This window comes from Camelus dromedarius, chromosome 15 (genome assembly GCF_036321535.1).
Source record: "Camelus dromedarius isolate mCamDro1 chromosome 15, mCamDro1.pat, whole genome shotgun sequence".
NCBI classification, from domain to species: domain Eukaryota; kingdom Metazoa; phylum Chordata; class Mammalia; order Artiodactyla; family Camelidae; genus Camelus; species Camelus dromedarius.
In genome coordinates this window covers 22,179,078-22,204,799 of record NC_087450.1, presented here as the reverse complement: position 1 = coordinate 22,204,799, position 25,722 = coordinate 22,179,078, and the positions used below count along the sequence as shown (strand labels likewise).

The 25,722-nt window shown below is 35.9% G+C and overlaps 1 protein-coding gene across 3 annotated transcripts in view; it reads left to right on the top strand.

Moving 5' to 3' along the window:
* The window catches only part of VRK2 (VRK serine/threonine kinase 2), a 95,629-nt gene that overhangs the window by 59,380 nt on the left and 10,527 nt on the right, over nt 1–25,722 (top strand). For 2 of the 3 annotated variants that reach the window (XM_064494474.1, XM_031467077.2), the window contains exons 8-12: nt 1,202–1,334; nt 9,601–9,721; nt 12,051–12,103; nt 15,910–16,076; nt 21,138–21,299. In XM_064494474.1, the coding sequence (XP_064350544.1) occupies nt 1,202–1,334; nt 9,601–9,721; nt 12,051–12,103; nt 15,910–16,076; nt 21,138–21,299 (636 nt within the window). Of the gene's footprint in view, nt 1–1,201; nt 1,335–9,600; nt 9,722–12,050; nt 12,104–15,909; nt 16,077–21,137; nt 21,307–25,722 lie in introns of all 3 variants that reach the window. The other variant, XM_031467078.2, reaches the window with a different exon arrangement.

The window sequence follows — 25,722 nt, the reverse complement described above, 5'->3', positions numbered from 1 at the left end:
CTTTGGGGAGTTACTTCTGAGGCCATGTTGAGAATTGGCATCTGTGAGTGGGAGACAAAACTGAAATACCATGTTTTCAGACACTAGCAAGCTGTGTTCTCCAACCAATGAAGAAAACTGTGCTGTTTATATTTTGAAGTTCAAGATATCTCCTACTTAGGCTATCCTGGAACCAAACACTTAAGCTAAAATTTAATTTTTCTTTAATAGATATATGTTAAAATACAAGTTGTATTGCAACACTTCATTGCCTGAAGCTATATCATGAAACGTTGCCTCAGTCCCTAAATTTTAAGAAATGCATGTGAAACAACACATGCTTTAACGCTGAAACTGCTTTCTTTAGGTGGGGGAGCATGGTAACATACAGCTGGGAACTATGGTAGTGTGGCTACATGTCAGTATAAATGTCCTGTCATAATAGTTCCCTGTTCAGTGTGTGCTCTATCTGTAAAACTGCTTCTCCCCCTTCTTTCTCTCTCCAAAAGTAATCTGAGAAAAATTCACTTGAATTGCTATCTGACTTTTAACAATCTATATTCTGTTTGGAAACCCTGCTTGCAATTCTGACTGACTTACAAAGATAACAGTGATGATATGGATCGTTCTGAAAGGCTAAAAGTACTGCATTGATATTCCATTCTTAAATACAGACAACGTGATGGTGTGTTTGTTTTGTTTTTGTTTTTGTTTTTGTTTTTGTTTTAAAGAGTGGTTACCTCTTATAGTATGTTCATTGTTTTTGTACTGCCCGTTAAAGGAGACTCCTCTAACATTTGGTTAATATTTTTAGATTGTTTGCTCTCATCTCCCCTCCCTGTTTGAAACAGTTTTATGTTACAGGAAGGGGTTATAAGAAAAGGCAGAGCTCATCTTATAAGCTGTATGAATACAGATAAAAAGACACATTGTGGTTTATAATGTCTTCATGCCCACCTGGAGGGAAGGGAATTTAAGAGCAAAATAAAAAGACTGGAAATCGAAGTCAACTCAGAAACAAGCTATGCCTGTGATGAAGTTGGAAAGTTATTTCTTATGGCCCCCTAGTTGTATATATTTTATCCTAAGGCACCATTTGGGTTACTAAAATGTAGGTCTGTTGCTTTCTTAACCTATCAGTTTCTTAAGACTTAATTATAAAGGTTATATTTTCAGAGGACAAAAGCATTATTATAATCATTTGTCTGTTCATGTCTTCCAGGTTTATCTTGCAGATTATGGACTTTCCTACAGATACTGTCCCAGTGGGAACCACAAGCAGTATCAGGAAAATCCGAGGAAAGGCCATAATGGGACAATAGAGTTTACCAGCTTGGATGCCCACAAGGGAGTAGGTAGGTCTCTCTTTTTTTCCCTTATTTTTGTTTTAGAAGAGTAATTAGAGCAAAGAGTCCTATGCGCCATGAAGTGACTTTGCATAGTTAGTTTGAAGAGTGAGAACATTGGTGAGATTTTTATCAAAAGTAGTGAATTCCTGTATGCCAGTGAGTATTTCTTCTAACAGAGGGAGGAGATAGAGACTTTGACAAGTGAGTAATGAATAAAAGGGTGTCTAGTAAACAAAACTTGATACTCATTTGGGGCAGGAAAGTACTAGTTTGTTTAGGTTAAACTTGGAGGTCAGCAACTGAATGTTTATGCTATAGTGCGTATTGCAGATTTGGTACAGATACATGTGTGAGGAAACACGTTATTCCCGTTTTTCATGGTGCCCTTGTCAGGGCTTTAGAAGATACCATCTCTCAATAAGGAAATCTTTTCTGAAACTATAAAGTGTTAACTTGTGGAAGTCTCTCCTAGTCGCCTTTCATATATCTTACTTATTTAAACTCGCTTTGATGGTATTGGAAACACATTTGCAGGTAAATTACATACATAGTCCTTTTATTGGATATTGATTGTACTGCCTTGCATTCCAAGGCAGACTTAATTCAACAATTCCCTAATTAGTTAAAGTCATAACCTATGTCTTGTATTCATTTACCATTAATTAAACCTTAGCTGTTTATTACACTGCAGTCCAAATCCAATAGCCGACCCAGGAAGCCATGGAAAAGGAAGTAGGAGGTCAATATTGAAAATATATGGTGCAGCGTCCCACTGATGGTTGCTTTGTTCACAATCAATATGGTCAATGCAACTGTACTTTCTTAGTTGCTCTGTCAGCAAGACAAAAAGTCAATTCTAATGTTATGCTAGTAAAAAAAATGGTGATTATTGAAAAACTTCGGCTTTCAAAATTATATTTTTTGTAAAGTTTGTTTGTAAAAGTATTTTCAAGTATGCTAAACCATAGAAATAATTTTTAAGCAGCTTCGAAAGGACCACATTGTCACTAAAAGGCAATTAGACATTTGCACGTGTTAATGGCTGTTGAACTGTTACCCTAAACTGATACTTTATAACGAGTTTTAGTTGGTGCAAACAACTGTATATTATTGCCTTTTCTATTAAAAGGGCCATTGACCATGTAATGTAGAGGGTCTTGATCATTTTCCAGAGCAATTAAAACCCACACTAGTTTAAGGTAGGCCAATGAAAAAGTGAAACAAGTGTGTCGGTTATATACCTTGTTCCTTTCCGGAAGAAACATACGTTACGTTTTCTGGAATGGAAATTAACTTTTATACTCCTGATCAGAGTAAAAGAAATTACTACATTTTTTTTTTCAAGGATAGTTTGGTTAGAAAAGTAATGGTCACTCAGAAATTTAGTAATATTGTGTAGTTTTTCACTATTAACATTGTTAATGAATCAATGAGCATTTTAAAAAGATATAAATGGGACATGGCTTTAATTAAATTAAGAAATGTAAGAGTCAAATAGTCACTAATAGTGGGTTTTCTTTTTCAATGTAAAGTTCTCAATGAATTTTATTCTTTACTTTTGCCAGATTTATTAGTATGAAGGAATTTTTAGAAACCTGCAAGTACTGTTTGATACTGGCATAACTGGAAGCTCATCACACAGATTCTTCAGCATTGGTCCAGCTACGTTCATAATGTTCCTAGCTTACGGTTGGGCCACTTAGTTCACCTGGTAGCGCCAATACTGGTCCAGCTGGGTTTTGACTACTAGCATAGCTAGGAACTACCGCGATTGTGGAGTGGGAAGGTAGGCTTGTTACATGTCGGTCTGCTGAATGCTGGCACTGCGGTAAATCTGAAAAGTCCTCCTCAGTTATTGCATAGTTTGGGGCAGTATTTTCGTTGTGCTGTCTTCATGAAAAATTTGAACAAATTTTTATTCTACACTGCATTTAAGTTTTTTTCTCCCTAAATAATAATAATACATGTTGAAGAGTTGGGTAGATCTCACTATGCTGGGTCTCTGGGGAGAAGATTGAACTGAGAATGATGGTAGAAAGATACTATCTCTTTGGAAGGACTCTTCAGGGGAGCGCCTACATTATATATTTTTGGTATTTGCTAGAAAGTTATATGCTGGCGTGAATATTTATTTTTATCACAGGTTTCACAAGATTGCTGTAAAAATTAGATTCCCTTAATACATTTGAATATACACTAAACTTCTAGATATATCTATATTTACATATAGATATACATATATGTATATATGCATATATACACACATACTTAGATAGGTAGACTTACAGTCATAAATACATATGTATGCTGAGAATTTAATATGCAGTTTTAGTCTAGTGTAAAAAGTAAAGAGTTTGGTATCCTCAAATGTTTGAATACTGTTCATTCCTAATATTTTACATTTAATTTTCCAAAATAAAACATTTCACTTGAGGATTTTATTAGAAATGAAATAATTGTTTTGTCATATCTAGAAAATAGGATAAACAGGGCCATAAATCCTGTAGGTAAATACAGAAGGTCAGATTCATAAATATTCACATGTTTACTTTCAGTACAGTCACTATGTAGTTTAATCTCAGAAAAATCTTTTCTATACCAGTCTAGCCATGAGATCAAATAAATACGGAGGGAGATAATGCAAAGGGAAAACATAAAGAGCAAAACAAGGAAGAAGAACCTCTAGCTGTCAAAGCATTTGCTATGTTTTAGGTTTATCTGTCTGATCAGGCCCAGAAGAATATTCAGCCTTCAGTGTAAAACTGACTGTGAATTACCCACTTAACAGAGGTTGTTAACCCAGTCGGACTGCATGGTCGCTGCTTCCTTTGTTGTGGTTATTCAGAAACTGGAGCTAACTCTCGTGTTTCTGTGAATTAGTTAGGTTTTTGTAGTGAAGGAACTTGTATGAGGGGCCAGGTAGTTTCACCTAAGCATCTTCTGGTTCAACTTTAAAAAGGAGCGTAGCTTATATTATTACAAACCGAAAACTATGAATAGAGGTAGAGAGAGATGGATGGACGGATCACTGAGTGGGTGGATAACTGTTCCTGGAACTGCTACATCTATGTATCTGTAGTTTTTTAATTGCAGTTATTCTTCCAAACTCAGTTCTCTTATATGACCTTTCTGAGTAGCTACAATGCTTTATATAGTGTACAAGTAGAGTAATATATTGTTGGGCTTATCTTGTCTATTATTAATTTTTTATTCCTCATAAAAACCAACATGTATAAACATTGACATGTTTTGGGCTTGTTGCCTGATAATTAAAGAGAATTATATCTGTGTCAAACACACTATTTTAAAATTTGTTACATTCTTAGTAATGTTAAAAAGCAATATTTGGATCAATGTGTGGTATAGATTTTTGTAGATTTTTCTACTCACTGAGGCATGCAGTCAATACCTAATTTCTCTAGGGATGTACTGCGCTTAACAAATGGAGCTTTTTTAAATACTTCAGACCTGTGCATTGAGTGTATAATACCTGTTTTAATTTGACATCATAGATGACCATAGAATATATCTAAACTGCATTTCAAATGTCTATTTGTTTATATAATATATTCATTGTCAAGGAAAGAAATGTATTACATCCCTTTTTTTTTATTTTTGCCAATTGCTACAGTATATGAAATCCAAGTCTTGTGTTATTTCTTGCATGGCTTCATTTCACTCTAATTTAGCGCTCCAACTTACAAAATATTTGTGAAATAAACTGAGAATGTATTTTCATGCTACCAAACTTGGGGGAAATGACATGGTTTACACAATATTTACCTTCTTAAACAACAATTCATGAAAGGGAACCCACTTTTCAATTGTAAGGTATTAAGGTAAACCATCAAATTATTGATATGCTCTATTGAATCTGTTAGTAGTCAGAAAAACATACTATTGATTTTTATTTTTAGGTAAATTTCACTGCTATAAATGTCTTTGGTTGATGTATAAATAGATAATAATGAAGACATTATTCCTTCTATGTGGCATAACTCAATTTTGACATTAGACATGATTTTCAAAGTCTTGACACAGATCTTGAGCTATTTGGTTGGGTTAAGAATCCACATTGGCCAAATGTAAGATACCTTTGCTGTGTTGAATAACTTTTCCTAAGCCTCACACGGTAGTATTTCATAAAAAAAAAAACAACTAAGGCTTAGAATATATAAAGTACTGAAAAAATAAGAGAGACCTATTTGAAATGTGATAAATTGCATTCTAGTTTTCTAGCATCCCTTTTGAAATTGCAGTGAATTGCGGCCAACATAAAATTTGGTAGCTCTTTATACATCTGAATTCACAAAATTGCTGAATAACATAGGTTACTAGTTAGAAAAGATAAAAAGAAACTTTAAATTTGTTCTGCAGATAGCCACCACTCACTTCTCAAATGAGCATCTTATTCAGATGTTTTCTGCTTTCTTATTGTCATTTCTAAGTATTTAAACTAGTATTTTGAGCATTTAAACCCTGTCTGCTTGAGGCAAAAGTTTTCAAGTTTATTATTTCCTACCAAATCTTATTTTTCTTCATACTTCATAATGTTACTGTATATCAGAAATAAAACTAAACAGAACACACTTCAGACAGATAAGCAGATCTGTTTGGGGTTTAACACATACACTTTTCTTTTTCTCCCAATTCTACTTTCATTGCATTTGGTGAATCACACCCAGATAATTTTACTGCTCTCTGATTTGAGAATAAGGACCAGTTCTCCAGTGTAACTTCTCTGTTCTCTTACCAGATTGGAAGGACCATTTAACACTTTATGAATTAATGTTTTAACTAGACTAACTCTTCTTTATCAGAATGAAGTAGTTTGAAAGAAACAGCTTCATGAAAGGACAGTTGGATGAAAAATTTTGGTAGTGCTGCAACTAAGACCTCAATATCTGCTGCTTACTTATTCCTTGCCAAAACAACTGTCTCTGCATCAGTTTGTCTTTGGGTGTTTTAAGTGAAAATGCCTGCTTGAAGTACTTCTCTAACTATAGAAGTAGCATATGTGATGTTGTTTAAATAACAGTAAAACTAACAATGGAGGCAAAGTAATTAGATTGAGTGTTAGCTTTGGATTCTGAAAGACTTGGATTTCAATACAGAGCTCTGTGAATTTTTGCTCTGTGATACTGAACAAGTTACTTAACCTCTCTGAGCCTCTATTTTCTTATTGATCAGCAGGGTTAATGATACTTATATTATTGTTAGGATAATTAACTTAGATAATATAAAAGCAGCTAGAGTGTCTGGCACAGTAGCAGCTCCATAAATCATAGCAATTGTTTTCATTTTAATTATGCATTCTAGTGTCAGCTGTTTCTGGAATCTGCTTTCTAGTGTAATAGAATTCAGGTCTCACTCTACCTGTGCCTTTTTTTTTTTCTCTTACTCTTGGCAATACTTTATCATTTACAGTTGTTGAGCAACTGAGAGCACCACAGGCTTTCAATGGAAAGAGTCATTTACATTGCTCCATATTAATAAGCTAAATAAAAATTAGATGCTAAATTTTATTTAGGAACTAACAAGAGAATGTAGAAGAAAAATATTAGTAATGAAATCTTGCTATATTTCTAAGCAGTAGTACTGTAAAAAATGATTTTTGTTTTAAGGAAATCTATATGAAAATGCACTGTTAATAATTATGTTAATTATCAAATACAACTGAAAAACCTTATACATGATAATAAATTAAACAGAAATACAAATTACACAGAAGCAAAATAATCCACAACTTTCCACAAAATATAATCCACAAAATATTTCAACTTTCCAATTAAAAAGAATTATAGATATTAATAGTCTTCTTCAACTATGATCAATTCTTATTTTTTATTTTCATCATTTTATTTAATTGTTTTCAAATATACAGGAAATAATAGAATAATATAGTAAATATCCAAATATTCTATCCTCGATTCAACACTTACCATTTTTCATATCATCTATATTTTGATGATGTATTTTAAAGATACACGATCAGTTCATTGTGTTAATTACATACCCACACAGAGATGCTAATATTGTCATCTAGAATATTTATTTTTAATTAATTTAACAGATGTTAAAATTACTCTTCTGTATACAGTAGACAGAAGGAAGACATAATCACTGGGAGAGTCTTTGAGTTAAACTCCGAAACACATCGAACTTTGCACTTTGTTTCTGCAGAAGGGAATTTCAGGGAGAGGTATTTACTTGGAAACATTTTTAGTCCTTTCATCTCACTGTTTAATGGCGGGAAAGAGTCACTACAGGATATTTTTTTAACATTACATGTATTTCTTTAGAACTTAGTGGAAACAGTGGTGAAAGGTTTACCTAATCATAGTTATTAATGTACATGTGCAGCGAAAGGAAATAAGTAAAAGGTTGAAAAATGTGATAGTGTATTTTAATTAGGTAAGACCAAACTAGAATAGCGAAATGAAGTTAACTCTCGAAGGGCTATTTCAAATGAAGACCAGTTTATGAAAAGATGGACTTCAGAAATCTAAATGACTTGTCATTACTTACAGCTTCGTATCAATTAATCCCTCAGTTGGGGGGTGGAGGGAAGTGGCTGGGAAGGTTCATTCCATTTTAATTCTGATTGTTTTTCCTGAAAGGGCCTCTTGTGTGTAGCTCATGTTGTCCACACAGGTACCAGAATATAATTTTTCTAAAATTAGAGGATATGAATTTTTTTTAAGTGGTGGTAATCAGAAACTGCCATAATGGAAAAGGGACTTGTGAACACATCTGTACAAATGGAACCATTCCGTTATTGATGGGAGATTTATTACTGATGATACCACTCCAAAACAGTGTGGTAGAGATTGTGTTTTTATTTTAATAGGAGAGCCAGGTCTTGCATTAGGACACTGTTGAAGCTTGTGCAGAAATTAGACGGCACCCACGGGACTGTGGCATCTTACTAGATTGAAGGGCCTGTAATAATCCCATACTCTGATAGCGCTCAAGATGGAGTATGTGCAAGAGCTGGCCTTGTCTCCTGCTTTTACAATAACTTACGTACAGTGACCAAAAGTAGTTATGATCTGCTAGCAGCATTGTTCTCAGTAGATGACTTTTTAAATTAAAAATAAGTTTACTGAGTGACTTTTCTGAGTTTATTTAATGAAACATAATAAAACAAGATACCTGTTTACAGCAGGTTTAACAGCTACATATTGCACTTAGGAGATTTTATATCCCTACACAGATGAAAGTTCAGCTAATGGTAGAAATGTAAATACCAGCCTGTTGTTTTATAACAGTTTGGGAATGGTTATAAAAATGAGTTTATTTTGTTGGATTTTGTTTGGTGTTTTCATCATTATTTCAGTAATATTTGTTATATTTGACATGTTTCTTACATTTCATTGTCCATGCTTTGAAATCAGTTACTTTAAAAAATACATAAAGTTATGATAAGATTAGTCTTGACATTTAATAGCTTTATATAAATGATATTTATATTGGCCTAAAAATATTCTTTTACTGCATTTTTTTGTGAAAAGCCATGTTATACTAAATTCTGAAAGCCTCTCTTTGACTTTAAAATCGACTTCCCACCACCTCCGCCCCATCCTGTGCACTGTTGCCTCACCTTTATATTTTTTATTCAGGATATTTGACCAGAATTTCAGCTTAGTGTTGCTTAGTTCTGAAAAGAGTATTTTTACAATTTTAGATCCGTGTACCCAAAACAGGAGGCGTACTTTATCCTGTACTTTGATCTGTGTTTTAATACTGCACACTAGATGGCAGTTTTGTCATATTCTTCCAATTTCAAATGCTACTAGTATGCGTGGAGCAGGAAAGGCCATCAGTGTTTAGTCTGCACTCAAAGGGTCTCTGCATGACCAATGCAGACCCCATGGACTTCCTGGAACATATGTTAGCAATTTAGCTGCAGACATTTATTTCTTTGTTTTACTGCTTGGCTCTTTGAGAAAGTGTTGGTGCCAGGTTATGGGTTGTCTGGATCATGTCAGAGGCCATGGAGATCAAGTTCATGTGACAGGCCAGACTAAGGAAGGATGAAGTTGGAGGAGGTGAGGAAACTGACCCTTACTTTCAACAGCAACAAGTCACTTTCTGTCTGTGGACTGGGGCCAAATGCCTGGGCGTTTAAGTTTTACTCCAGCTGAACAAACAAAACACATCGCCCATTTGGCTTTTTCATATTTCATCAGTGGTGGTTCATTCAATGATTTCTCTATTTCTCAAAACTCGCTTATCCCTCCTCTTTCTCTCTTAATGCTTATTCCTATAGCCCTGTCCAGACGAAGTGACCTTGAAATCCTCGGCTACTGCCTGCTGCGGTGGTTATGTGGGAAACTGCCCTGGGAACGGAACCTGAAGGACCCTGTGGCTGTCCAGACTGCTAAAACAAAGTACAGATTTTCAAGTATTCCATCATGTACAGCAGCAGGTCTGAAGGGACACACTAAAGGGAGTTAACCTCCCAGAGAAGATTGCCATTCAACCAAATGATAGCTAAAGCAAATTTCTTAACTTTGAAAAATATTTTTTACAAAACCAAACAGCTTACAGACATAAAACAGCTTACAGACATGAATATAACACCTATGAAATCACATGTATGTGAGTTGTAATACAGAATTTGAAGTGAAATATTTGTTCCTTTACATGGTGTTTTCCAAAGCTTAGATTCTAGGTGGTGGTATTTTCAAGGAGTATTTTCAAATTAGCATTGTACAAGTAGACGGAGGTGGTGTGAGCTTGGTGTGATTGATACTAACCGTGCAGAGCCACAGTGTGAAATGGGACAAATAGGGCTTATATTTTTCAAGTGAAAGAAACATACCTTTTTCTTAATCCTGTGTGTTGGTGGGAGTATGTTTTGTTTCTTAGGGAAGAAACAAACAAAATTTGTTTATGAGGTGTTTATATAAGAGATCATCTTGTAGCCACAAAAAACACTTTTAGTATTCCACATTCAATTTTTATCACCTAAACTCCATTAGCATGAGAATTAGATTAGACTGAGAGCAGAATGGGTTACTATTTCACTGTTTTTCTCACTGATCAGGCCTAAGGAGAAGTCAGTTGCACGCAGCACAGCATAGCCAGTTTTTCATTCTGTGACGAGATATGTCCAACAGTAGTTATCCACAGATACAGTATCACAGTGGGAAAAAGCAGCTATGTTTTAAGTAGGGCGAGTCACCACAGAAGTTTCCAAAAGAGGTGGCTGATCCATAGAAATGTCTTCAAATTCAGTGTGGTATCAGTTCTTAACAGAAAAGCTAGCTTGCAGATACAGAATAATACAGATTACATTTGTAAATACTGACATATATTATATTGAAATAGTTCTCCACTTGGAATCTTGATCATCCCAGTCCCTTTCCCAAAATGAACTACATTTACATGTCAGTTTATTAGAGCTACCTCACCACGTGTTTACTGCAGGGATCGATGTGTCCGTACAACCCTCGTGTAACTAACATGTTTCCATATATGGGTCAGATCAAAGCACAGTAATGGGCATATGTAAACAGTCTTGGCATCCAAATTTTCCACCTTAGTTTACCTACTTTGAATAAAAGACTTTATCTAAAAGAATAGCATTTTACTTCTAATGATCATATGTATGTTTTTCTTTTAATAAGACTTAACTAATATTATTTTACTCTTTCATCAATATGAGTATGTAGATGCATTCATTGTAGACATCTCTAAGGAACATGCCCACATGGTGTATAGGGTATCATGTAAATAATAAAATGGTAATAAATATAACCCTCATTTATATTTTGGGGATCTTTACATATATTAATATCTTCATTTTTACTTGACTACTAATATAACCCTATAGATCAGTAAAGCTAATATTGTACCATAAAGCTTATAATTAAGACATATGTATAAGACATATTTTATATGTGTATATAACTGAGGTGTAGACATTTTCAAACTTCTTATGTAATACATAATCATAATTTATTCAACTTGCTGAGAAGCCATAACACTGAGACTTCCCATATAGGCATGCATGCGTATTCAACCATAATACTGTATCTCTCTCACGCCCTTTGTTTTCCTGACATGGGGTGATATTAGATCAGCGCATTTATTGCTGCAGTTCTGCCTGTGCCTGAGTTTGTGAATCAGACATTCATGTTAGTAATTGTAGTTGAGTGTTTATGTATTTGTAGCTGAAGCAACTTAAGAGATTTGTACTTGTTCAGTCTAAAACACTGGAAAGTGCTAAAATAATGGGATTTTTTGTTTTGTGTTGGGGATATTTCTTGTTAACTTGTGAAATCATAGGATGGCATAAAACACTGTCCAATGGAGAACAGTATACATAAATAATTAAATGATTTGCCCACCCCAGTGGTAACCAGGTGAGGGAAAATCCTGAAAGTCCAGATACAATTTTCTGTGTATTTTTTCTTGTTTTTAAGGGGGTGGGGGAACCATGTGTCCCTACTTGTACATTTCTACATGTACAAACTCTGTGTTAAAGCATTTATACTGTAATTCTCATTTAGTTTCTAGGCGATGGATATAAAATTGGTCAGTGAGACTTGAGGGATTGCTTCCCTCCACTTACCCTCTTAGCCATTCCAGGTGGGTGAAGAGAAGTATGGCAAGTGACCCACCAACACAGAACTTGAGTTTTGTTTTCTAATCAAAACAGCGATTTACAAGATTGCAAACAAATTAATTGTGCTTTACTCTATTTCTTTTTAGTCTGCTGGATGAGCTCCCTGAGTCAGTGCTTAAATGGGCTCCTTCCGGAAGCAGTAAGTCAAATGATAACTTCCACCTTCTGTGTGATTTACAAGCCGTCACATGTGTCACTCCTGTTTTGTAGCTTTTGCTGCACCCATTCCCACAGAGGTGGGAGGAATGTCTTCAGGGTTATGGATAGGTTGTTAGATAGGAGAATGTTTAGATCCTGTTTCCATCAGGACACAAGAATGCTGCAAGAACATATTCAGGCAGAGTTCTCAGCTCTGTTGAATGCACTGTTTTCTTTTAGACACACATTTTGGGACCCATGCACAGATTTAATGGTCAGCCATATCTGGTATTTCTAGAGCTGACTTTTTGTTTTTGTTCCTCCATATATTGTTGAAAGAAGATAAAGTTTATCTAATAAGAAAAGACTAGAGATAAGATTTGAGTGATAGAAGAAATGATGGGAGGAGTACCAGGTTCCTCTTTTTCAGTACAAGCCATTTGAGTCTATACTATTATTTATAAAATGCAGATTTCTATTTCTAAAGCACAAAATTTCAACTGACAATTTAAAAAACCAAACCATTCAATGCTGTTCTGACCTGGGTTACAATCTGACTGAACAGCCATCAAAAAAACGGGATTGGCAAAGGCATATGTCCTTGGGAATCGGAGGTCTATTTCGTTAAACGGTTTTCTCTTACATGTTAGTATGGACCATTTTGGAATTCTTTAATTGACAGTATTTTCAGTAAGAATAGTAAGTCAGTTCAGAACTGCCCAGTGCCGTGTGGCATGTTGTTCAGCACCAATGTAACAGCCGAGTTAGACTGTCTTGCAGAAAGAGCCCGCCTCTGCTGTCAGGCTTGCTTTCTCCTGGAGACAGAGAAGCAGAGTGTCTTGTTCTCCACTTACAGCAGGCATTTTCAGAGTTAGCTTTTACCTGACTTCTGAGAGTAAATATGTAACTGACCCTCTAGCTAAGGTCAAATAGTGTCAGTTTCTACCTGAGTTTCAAAGTAGAGTTAAGTCATCTTAAACATATTTACAGCCCTTCTTTGACAAGAAACCACAATTTTCATTTCCTTAGGAGAAGAAAGAGGAACCACCCCGTTCTGCTTTCCCACCTCCGTTTCCCAAGCCCCATAAGTCCGCCCAGCGTGAGCCTTCTCCTTCCCACTCTCTGTTGTCCCTTTCCTTATGACCAAGCGAGGCAGACGGGAGAGCAGTGTTCTCACCTGGGGGCATGGGTTGCAAGATGAAAGTTTTTCATTTATGTAACTGCACTGAGTAACTCTGTCAATATGCCAGTACCCTTTTTGGCTAACATTCTCATTGGTGTTTTTACCAAGTCATACAGCTTATGCTTCACTCAATAGGACAGCAAAAACGAGAGGAAAGATGTTTAAAAATTTTTTTTAATCACGTATTTCTCTTACTTTTCCTGTCCTTCCTGCACGAAAGGTAACTGTTCAGTTTAGGATTAGAAAAAAAGACCTGAAGCCCTGGATTGTATAAGATAATTGCTCATGGGCCCGTGTATATTCTGGGGCACTGCTGTTGCTAGAGATAAGAAAATTTGAGTGATGGAAGAAATGACGGAAGGAGTACCAGGCTCCTCTTTTTCAGTACAAACCATTTGAGTCTATACTATTATTTATAAAATGCAGATTTCTATTTCTAAAGCACAAAATGCCAAAACTTTATTAACTGAGGATCTCAAGTTAGTTGGCTGTGCTTAGAGTGGGTACTGCTAACATGAAAATTAATCTGATTTACAAAAGGTCTGTTACTGAGATATTTTATGAAATAGAACAGCTGAGAAGTTTGCAACATACACATCCAACTCAGTGTAGTAAGTTTCAGAAGTTTCTGTCTCTTGAAATGATAGTCAGTGATGATACTTGGCATTTCACTAGCTTAAAAAGCAGGGGATTCAAGAATATCCTAATTTTGTACTACTCAAAGCATTTTGTTTTATAGCTCTGGAAATATGTTAGTAAATTAAAAGGTGTACCTCATTAATAAATCCAGATCTTGAAAGGCTGACATTTAAACCAGTACTGTATCCCGATAGTCTAAGCTTCAGGCTTATAATAATAAATTTATAACAGAGGTGGCTCTTGTCTTTTTCTGCCTCTCCCACCTCACTGGTACCTTGGTTTTTCAAGGCCCAGCCCCACGAAGGCTTTGCCGCACGGCTGCTAGAGTGCCAGGAGTTTGCCGTCGTCTTCTAACAGGGATTTGTGAAAAGTGTACCCAGCAAATTCAGCTCTCTTCTCCATTTGGGAGATTTGGGTTAATAGAAATGTCATATATGCCAAACTGGGCTTACCAGTCTTGCAAGAGACAGAGAACAACAGAGTGTTTATATTAAAATTGTAAAGTGGAATTTAATCTTTTTTTTTGATCGTCTCTTCAGGAATTGGATGCCCCAAAAAGGGCTCCTGGAAGCATGAGTTATAATGTGATGAAGCAGCAGCACTTGCTAGTTAATAGAGATCTGGTTGAGCAAATGCTTGATAACAAATTCGTCTTGTACCTCAGAGAGGACAAAAGGAGGTTGCAGAATCACAACACCATCCAACACAATCAAAAAACTCTGGAGCCAAGAGTTTTCATTTTAGCCACAACAGCCTTATGTTCCTAGAAGACAGCTGTGGACAGCGTAAACTGTCACTCTCTGACTTTCCTCGGGGGGAGAGATGATGACTGCTTCCTGTGGGGTTTTTCCTGGAGGGAGTGAAAGCCAGTGTGTCTGCTGTTGCCCACTCGAGTGGAGGTCGGCCTGGAGGGGAAGTGAAGGCTTAGGAAGCCACTGTGCCAGCCCAGGAAGCTTCGCAGGTTTCCCCGCCGTAGGACATAAACAACTCAGTGAGACAGAGGAACTTGTGTCTGGGTCAGGAATAAGCTTTTGAAGAGGAAAGGCTTGTAAAAACTAGGTTATGACGTATCTAAATGTCTCTGTGAACAAATGAAAACAGGCCAATTTTTAAACAGTGTACAGTATGATCACTTACTTGTATCTCAGATTGAACCTCCACCTGAAAAAAAAACGTCAACTATGCTTTAAGCGGCTATGTTTGTAAGTTTTGGTTACTGATTCCACTTGTACTGTATTAAAGTTTCTCATTCACAACTTTTTCATGGGGCAAGAGTTAATATATCATTCTAGGGAAGGGATTATGTTAGAGAAAAAAAGGTGGCAGCTTTTCATCCTTGTGCTCTAAATCAGGAAGACTGTGTGGTCATTGCACTGGGCTAGCTACGTATGGAGGATTTGAGTGAGGTTTGGCAAATTCTAAAGTCAGTCACAGCTAAAAATGTAGAATTCAAGGTCATTTCTAAATATACTGTTGTAATCTCTAAATCAAAGCCTTAATTAAAATTTACAATGATTTTTTTTTCCTTTAAGGAGGTTTATAATAAGTAACACTTGTTTTTAACTGAATTTTAAAAACTTCAACATGAAAAGTTATGAAGCATGATTAGTCTATTATATTATTCATGTAGTTCTTAGTTGTTGCACCCCATAAATCAAAATCACTATGATTTTAAATATTTGCTTCCCTTGATAAGATTAATGAATTGTAAACATATCAACAAAGATATGTGGGGGAAAAAAAGAAACCCACCAGTTTCCCCCATCTTATCAAATCTGTAGGTCACTGTATTCCAGTCCTTTGAGGGTATTATTTAAAAAGTGCTTTTCATCGAATTGTTCATTCTTAGTTTCTTCAAGGTGTGTGTGTGGATGTGAGTGCACGCATGTGTAAGAGAAAAAACAACCGAGATTTTGCGGATATTGGAGTCTTGACAATTCTTGCCAATTATGAATGACATACTGAAAAAATGTGATACTTCACAGGTGAAATAGCGCAGTATTTGCTGTGTGCTCGTGATTTAGCATACGATGAAAAGCCAAACTATCAAATGCTCAGGAAAATTCTGAATCCAGATGGAATGCCATTAGGACCACTGGAGTTTTCCACTAAAGAAGAGAGCTTAAATATGCCTGCTCCAAACAATCCAAAGGTAAGTAACTGTCCCTGGAATTACCTTCTGTGAAGCTTTTCTACCAAATGAAGTTTTTTAGGTGTCAAAACGAGTCTGACAACCCTGTTTCTTGCTTAGTATATTTAATTCGCGTATCTCCTAACTCAGCTTCAAGAAATTTTGTGGAAAGTTCTTTTGACCTATTGTCTCTTAGAAAAAAAAAGGATCTGTGTCCTCTTGTGCATCTGAAAGAACTAAAGGACTCACTGATGTCAGAGAGGCAGGTCTCAGGTAAGATCAAAGGCCAACCCGACTTCATTCATGAAAGCCTTTTCTTGCTGCTTTTCTTCGGATTTTCTTTAGTCACTCCTCTGTTTTTGCATACTCGTTTGGCCATAATTTGGTGGTGGTAGTAATATTCTTAGATTTAACCAATTATTTGTATGTGCAGATATTTCAATCTATAGAAACAGTTCTTTTTTTAAAAAAAAGTTACTTTCAATTTACTTCTCCTTTACTCTGTCTTCCAACTGACTCCCTCACAGCAACATTAAGAAAAAAAAGAATTAGAACTTGAAACAATACGAAATAATTAAGAGGAAACATTTTTTTAGGAGGGTGGGGGAAACCTGAGACTGCTCTCAGCAACATTACTGGACAGGCAGCTAAATATCCAACCCCACCTTGACACTGCTCATATGTTTAAAAAAAAAAAAATAGGGCTTTTTTCCCTGATGCTTGTACAATAAGGTAGGGTCAGGATGCCATTCATTTTTAATATTTCTTATGAACTTTGGATCATCACAAGTGTTCACGAGCCAAGAATGCAGGATGCAAACTAATGTGACTGATAGGCTGCTAGATGAATGGTGAGTCAAGTATCAGTGCACAGATGGTTCTGATTTGCTGAATTTTGTAGCTGCTGCAACTGAAGACATAAAATATCCTTCTAGTCATAAATTAGCTCTTTGGAAGCAAAACCTTGGCACCAGAGCTTTACAACCTTCAATTAGTAGGGAAAGAAGTATTTGAATGACTGTGGTATTGACATCTGTAGGCCTGCATAGTAATCATTCCTAATAGAAGAGAATATCTGTTTGAGGAGGTTTTGCATGGCTAATTAACTACCAGTGAGAATATGTAATTTTTTCATGATCTCCTGATTGTCACCTTTCTCTCATGATACAATTACATTTTATTGTAGCAAGTGCCTCACAAACCAATTGTCAGCACTATTTACGTATTGCAGAAGGCAGAACAAAAGTTCATGTTTAATAAAAAGCCACTGGATTTTGATCTTGGTAATTACTGAGACTTATTTTAACAGTTTTATTGACTTTTGTGTTTTTATCACTTTTGCAACAAAACAAAGAGCTATTTCCTTGACGTCGTATTCCCCTTGCAATAATGGTCATCACTTAATCTACGCTAATTTAAGTAGATTTTTCCTTCTTTGTAGTTTTTCAGTTTCATAAACTTAATTGAAATATAAAAGAAGCCATTTTAAAAACCGATAGCTATATCCTCTGATATAAAATTCTAATTATTATCCACCAGAATTTTCAGTTTCATCAAATTCAAAGGATGTTTGTTGTGAAAACATTTTTATATGCAGAGATAGAAAGTAAAACATTTTTCCAATGAGATTCAGTCGAAAATATTTTATTTTTCCCTTTTGATTGCAGCACTTTAACACTAAGAATAATATGCACTCCTAAGACCTTAATATCTGTTAACCATATGATCAACCTCAGTATTATAGACAGTAAGATGAACTGGGGATATTTTTCAAAGCAGATTGATATTTATTGAATAATGACTTTATTTCTTGAGTATTTTGAGTACACTAATATATTTAATAATTACAGTATAAAATATAGGCTTACCATATGTGAACAAACCTCTTAAATATCTTAATTTTTATTTTAAAAGTTTACAGATTTTGTAATGCTGCAAAAACCAAACTTGAAAATGATCAAAAGCAAAGTATGACAGTATAAATGATACAAGTACAGGATAGTTTCCACAACTAATTACTTCCATAACAAAATCATTTTTAAGTCCAGAATGAGTTTCACTCACATAGCCACACATTTCTCTCTTTTTAGACAGACTCCCTTTGTTAGTAGCTAAAGACGTTTCTAATTACTCTGTACATGGATCTAGTTATTTAAGAGAATAAAGAATGAACTCTGGACTTGTACTTTATGGATAAAGATACTTAAAAAGAAGTCAGTGGGCCTGAAAACATTTAGCCTCTAATAAAATGTTTCTACAATTGAGTATTCAAAGGAAAGTCTTAAATGTTTAATTTTTTTAGTGTTATTTTCCTAAGTATAAGTGTTTTGTGCCTTTTAAATTTAGCAGTTATAACAAAAATATGTTTTGGTTAGGTATTAGAAAATAGCATATCACCATAAGAATCTCAACAAACAGCATCTTTTCACAAAAGAAAAATGAGGTATTTTTCCAACACCGGGCTTTACTTACTGGGCACCATAAACTGTTCTCTATTACTGAGCCTTCTTCTTGAAGTCCTCAAATACATTATTGATGTTAAACTCTCCAGATGGTAGAGACATTGTTTTTTTTTTTTTCTGAAAAGCAAATCTTTGGGGGTATTTGCCTCAATTGAAATGAGCGGTGTAGCTGAGTGTAGCTGCAGTTACTTGCCAGTGGTTCTGACGGCTCCTGAGGTAGCTTTGCCAAATTACAGGAATCTGTCGTCAGGGCCACCACAGTCCAGCTATCCCATCCACTGGATTTAATGTCCAGAATTCACTGAAGGAAACCATATTCAGTTAGAATGCTTATCGAGGTGAGCCAAAGCTCTAGGATTCCCAGAGGAAAATGCTGAAGCCATGCTGGGAACTAGCATTCCTGGAGGCCCCAGCTGAACCCTTGAATAAGGTGTTTCCTCCACGGTGCTGGATCCCTTTATCAGTTTATCAGTATCTCCCTCCTTGTATTGATACCTGAATCCATAGCATAATGGTTATCGACAGCCGCATGATGAGCCATCCTCCCTACATGCTTTACCTGGCAGAGGAGTAGCTGCGGGGTCATGGTTAAAGTGTTCAAGCTGTCCTATGTTTCAGGCGGAAAGTTAGTTCACCCTAGATCTGAGGGTTCACATGGCAAGTCCAAGGGTGAATATATTATTATCGGTAGTAGTAATCTTTGTATTGAACTTAAAAATTTACAGAATTCTTTCTTGAGCTTTAATTCTCAAAAATAGTTCTGTTAAACTTGTTTTTATATTTATTTTCTATGTGTGAGAAAGAGGATATAAATTCTTAATTATAAGCACATTTTTGCTTTAGGAGTCCAAAAATATTGCTTATTTTGTAGAACAGGGTGGCATGCCAATGGAAAATTAAATGAAAAGTACCTTATTTGAATAGCCACTGTCTTGAAAATGACACAGGTTTGGAGAGTATCTTTCTATTTGATGATGTGGGGTGCCTGGCGTGTTTTCTATATTTACTTTTATATCTTTAAGAACAAGTTTTACTCTGTTCACAATTAAGAGTTAAACTTCATCATCCCACTTCACTTACCATTTTAAAAGTTTCCCTAGAAATAGAAATTTTCCATAAACTGGGTATCATTTTGGTTATTAGCTAGAAGTGCTCATGGCAGCACAACTTAACCATCCAGCCAACTGACAGGAGATCCAGGAGGCCTCAAAAAGGACTGAATACATTAGACCAAATTTTGTTTGTATATCAGAAGCTCCTAGGCCAAAAAACTGTTATGCCTCAAGTGCCTCGCATATAGGAGGCTCTAAAAACCTCAATTAATATCTCAACGAATCCTTTATATCGCAGAACACATTTCATAGTGATTGGCAAGCCAGCATTTGATTAGGGTAGAACCGTGTACTGCAGCCTTGGGAAACCCTTTGTTTCACACTAGCGGTATGATGGGCATCTATTACCAAGATGACTTCAGTGGAAAACTGGCTCAGAAGGTGGTTACACATGGATTTTCCTAGGAGTTGAGAGGTAGAAATAAAGAACCCCTGAGTGATCAGAAAGCAATTCCAATTTTCAGGTTACTGAGAAGCAGTGGCTTTGCTATCCTTTGAGAAGCTTGGATCAGGGAGGAGGAGTGGATAAAGAATGGTGTTGTGACAACTTAGACCTAGCCACAAAACACCAGCATATTTTAAAGGGAAGGAGTGAACACACTTGGCAATAGAAGCTAAAAATTGAGACTACAAATTAAGGCTCTGCTTGCCCCGCCGATGTAATTCATTCTCCAGTTCGGCACTGGCTACTCCATTATTTCCCCTCGTGCTGTTCCTGTCTTCTGCCCCCTATTTAACCCATGAAAAAAGGTGATGGCACTTCCAGCTGCTGTAAACATGAAGCTGCTGAACAAATAGTTCACATAAGGATCTTCACTGTGGCTTTCAATCTTCCAACTGTATTGTGGGATCTGCCCTCCTATTTCTGTGTCTACTTCAAGGTTATTGAGAGTCAGTCATCCCCCAGATAACACCATGGTGTGAAAAAGAAACCTTAGAGACAGCAAGCTCATAGAATTTAACCTCTGATACTGGTACACAGTATTAGATGACATGGACTGTTATCCATCTGCTCAAAGGTTAAATTACCTGTGTAAGAAAGTAAGCAACATCGTAAGCACCTTTCATATGTTCACATTAATTAGGCTCACTGCAGTGATAGAAGACTAAGATTCTAATTAATAAGAATTTAAACTAAAAAGATGTACTGGATCTACTCCCAGCAAAGGTTAATAATGAATTCATGTGCAGTTTTAAAATGTGACAGTTTTCTGTAAAAATGCCGTTTTCAATAAGCAAGTTATCTGTAGAGATAATTTCTAAGGAGTGCACAACAGTGACACTAATTTTAATTGGTCTTGTCCTACTGATGAGAGAAGGCTTGGATCTTGCCAACGACTATATTTTTCTCTGACTTCCATTTGTTGGTTTCCTCTTTACTTCTTCCTTTTTTTTTTTTTTCAAAGCTTGGCAAGTACAGAATTTTCAAGAATCTGGACATGAATGCATTTTTTTTTATAAGTGTCGAAAGTTTTCATTATATATTACTACTTACTCTGTATCAACAGGTTGATTCACGAAAGGCTACAACAAAGCAAGTCAATCAGATGCAAAATAGGTTAATAGGAAAACAAGGCCCCAGTGAGAGAAGTGCCGAGTCCTGCGCAGCGCGGAGAAGAGTTCAGGGAGAGGAGGAGCCTTCGGGGCTGCCCAGCCGTGACCCGCCGCAGGTGAGAGGTGTGCTGCTGTCGCTGCCGACTTCTCCCTTAGTGTTAAATTCGGATATGCCCTTTGGGAGTGAGGACGTTTTATTTTCTCTTGGGGGCCAAGGTTTTGTTAAATGAGAAAGGACAGAAAATACCCTATCCAGTGGATAAAATCAAAGCAGCCAAGTTATCATAGAAACAGAATGACAGTGAGCACATCTGCATACAGATCTGATTTCTTTCTTTAGCCTGAGAATGTAATGTGCGCTGAAATTGTTAATGCCTCCTTTGATCCATAAGTGACTCCTCATATTCCATACTTTTGCATTAGACTTTTACATTAGACTGGTTCTTCCAGTCTAACTCATAATCCAATGTGAGAGTGTCTCTGTCAGTATGGCTGTATTTTTAAATGATGTATTTTTTATATTATTCCATCATTTGTCTGGTGACTCACCTTTAGCAGATGACTCATTCAAGCAACACCAAAAGCCTTTCTTAATCTAACCCTTTTTGACAAGAAAGAGAAGCATGCAAGGTATTTATACCTGCAATGAAAAAAATGTTTTTCCAAATGGCCAACATTTTATATATAATTTACACATCATTTTCCCCAAATGATTTGAGGTCATTTACAATATGGAACAAGATAATTTAATGCCCCCACCTTCTATCTCCCAAGCCTCTCTAACCAACCCCTGAAAAAAAACTGGTTAATCAAGCAGTTGGGATGTTAATCACTAAACTGAGCATTGAATTTGGCTCTGAACTTCTGGGCAGCCAAGGCAAAAACTAGAAGCATACAAGTTAGACATGTCTCCTCTAACCAGCAAGCATACAAGTTTATCTAGAGAGAAATGCTTTTTTTAGTACTAACAGGAATCTTGCATTTACTCTGATACAGAACAACTGTAGCATCATTTGTTTTGTTTTTATTTTTTAAGTTGATATGAAGGAATCTACTTCAAATGGACACTTTTTATAGTTCCCATTTATAAAATCAAAGTCAGATATCACTTCGTGACAAAATTTAGATTGAGTGCCCTTTTTCAGCCTTTAATGTGCACCAGTATCACCTGTGTGTGGAGGGAGGCAGGACTATAAAAATACTGATGACCGGGTTGCAAGCAAAGAAATGGATTCATTTTCATTGGGGCGGCAATGCAATAGGTGTGTGTAGATTTTATTACTCCAGAAGGTTCTTTGTTCCTTTTCTGTCATGTCAGTCCCCTTCTCCCGGAAACAACCACTTTTCTGATATTCTGACTTTACCACTAGATTAGTTTTGCCTCTTCATATAGTCTGTGTCTGGCTTCCTCCTCTCAGCATGTTATTTTTGAAATTTACCCACACTCTTGCATTTGTTCTTTTTCTTGTTGAGTAGTACTCCGTGGTATAACTACATCATAATTTGCATATCCATTCTCCTGTTAGTGGACACCTGGGCTGCACCTGGCTGTAGCCACCATGAATATAGTTGCTATGAATATTCTGATGCAAGTCCTTCTATGGACATGTTTTGTTTGTCCTGAGAAGTGGAATTGCTGGGTCATAGGGCAGATATATGTTTAACTTTGTAAAAAGCTGACAAATACTTCCCATCTTATATTCCCACCAGTAATGTATGTGAGTTCCAGGCACTCCACATCCTCCCCATTATTTGGAGTTTGTCAGTCGTTATTTTAATTTTAGCCACTCCAGTGTGTGTGTATTAGTGTCTCATGGTGATTCCAATTATCATTTGCCTGATGACTAATAATTGTGAGCACCTTTTCCTGCTGACTGCCCATTCATATATCTTCTTTTGTGAAATATCTTTTCAAGTGTTTTGTCCATTGTTGTTTGGATGATTGTCTTTTTATTAAGCTGTAGAAATTCTCTCTATATTCCACATGTAAGTCTCCTGTCCAGTATCTATATTGTGGAAATGTTCTCCTAGTGTGCAGCCTGCCTATTTGTTTATTTAAGTGTCTTTGATGAGCAGAAATTTTTTTATTTGAAGTTCAGCTTATCAGTTTTTTTTTTCCTTAGGTTTCTTTACAGAAAAAAAAAATTAAGAAATCTTTGCCTACCTCAGGGTCACAGAGTTATTTTGCTGTATACTTTTTAGAAGGTTTATAGTTTTAGCTTTCATGTCTGGGTCAATGAGCCATCTCAAACAAGCTGGGTATGATGTGAGGTAAGGGTTGATATTCATTCTTTTGCATAGAGAAAAGCCAGTTACCCCAGCTCTGTTTGTTTAAAAGATTTTCCTTTTCCTAATTAAATTTCTTTGGGGCCTTTTTCAAAAATCAGCTGACTGTATAAGCATGGAACTATTTCTGGATTCTCTTTTCTATCAATCTATTTGTCTGTCCTTAAACCCAAACCGTACTGCACCAATTACTATAGCTTTATAGCAGGTTGTGAAATTAGGTAGTTTAATTGGGTAGTTTAAGTCCTTCAGCCCCTTTTTTTTCTTCAAAGGTGCCATAGCCATTTTAGGTCCTGGTCCCCTCCATAAAACTTAGGAATCATCTTGTCAATTTCTACTGAGCAGCACAATGAGATCTTAATTGATACTATACCACATCTAAAGATCAGTATCAGGGGAAGAAATCCCAACAACACTGAATCCTCCAATGCATAACCCTAATACTTTTCTCCATTTATGTAGATCTTCTTTAATTTATTTCAACGTTTTGTAGCTTTTAGTGTAGATATCCTACACATTAAAAGTTATCTCCAGATATTTTGGTTTTTAATCCTACTGTAAATGTCATTTTAAAAAAATTCATATTCCATTTATTTATTGGTATATAGAAATACATTGATTTTGTATGCTGACCTCGTGTCTTGGGACCTTCCTAAAATTCACTTGTTAGTTCTAGTAGTTCTTTTGTATTCTTAGGATTTTCTGCATGGTCAGTCATGTTGTCTGTCAATAGAATCTTCTTCCTTTCCAAGATGTATGCCTTTCATTTACTTCTTTTATGTCTTATTACAGCTGCTGGGACCCCTGATGCTACATTCAATACAAGTAATGAGAGTGGGCATCCTTGTTATGTTCCTGACCTCAGGGACCTCTCTTCTTTCCTTCACCATTAAGTGTGATGTTAGCTGTAGGTTTTTCCTAAATGCTCTTTCTCACACTGAGGAAATTTCAGTGTATTTGTAGTTTGCTGGAGAATAATTTTAAGTCATAAATGGGTAATAAGTTGTTTTTTGTGATCTGTTGAGATGATCATATGATTTTTCTCCTTTACTATTATAAGGAGTTACATTGATTTTTGAATGTTAACCTTTTATTTCTGGAATAAAACCCACTTAGTCATTATGTGTTGTCATACTGAATTCAATTTGCTATTTTTCTATTGTGGATTTTTATATCTATATTGATAGATATTGGTCTGTAGTTCTCTTCTCATAGTATCCTTGTATGGTTTTGTTTTCTGGTCTCTATATAAGTTACATGAGACGGAAGTGCCTTTTCAGAAGATGTTTTTATAAGACTTGTTTTTCATAAGTGACAGTATTTAGCAAGAAAACCATCTAGGTCTAGAGTTTTGTTGGAATAAAATTTTAAATTATGAATTTACTCTCTATCACAGATAGTAGTGATAATTAGATTTTCTTGAGTCAGGATTGGTAATTTGATCTTCCAAGAAATTTGTCATTTCATCTAAGTTGTCAAATTTGTCAGCTCTATATAGTTCATGATATTCTCTTATTATGCATTTAACATCTTCAGTATTCATTCCCGATACTGGTAACTTTTCATTCCTGATAATGGTAACTTGATATTCATGTTGCTTTATAGTGACACCATCTCCCCAGTCCTAAATCCTGGCAAGCATTGGTCTGTTTGCATCACTAATCTTGCCATTTGGGGCACGTCAGTATAAATCAAATTATAGACTGTGTAACTTGTTGAGACTGGCTTTCTTTCACCATAACACCTGTCACAGCCACCCAAATTTTGCATGTACTGATAGTTGATTCCTTTTTATTGCTAAGTTGCATTCTGAGGTATGGACGTAGTGTTGAAGAACACATGTGAGTTGTTTCCAGTTTTTGGCCTCTCACTGTTTAGTGTGATGTTAACTGTAGATTTTTGGTAGATATTCTTTGATAAAGCTGTTGATGAAGCTCCTCTCCATTCCTAGTGTATTAAGAGTTACCATGAATGGGTGTTGAATATTGTCAAATGCTTTTTCTGTATCAATTAATATGATCATCTGATGTTTCGTCTTTATGGTATTACCATGGTGGATGACACTGATCAGTGTTTGAATACTGAACTAATCTTACATTCCTTGAATCAACCCCACTTGGCTGTGGTGTATTATTCTTTTCATATGTCATTGCGTTCAGTTGGCTGGTATTTTGTTGAGAACGTTTGCATATCTAATGAAGACTACTGGTCTGTAGTTTTCATTTTATTGTCTTCGTCTGGTTTTGTAACCAG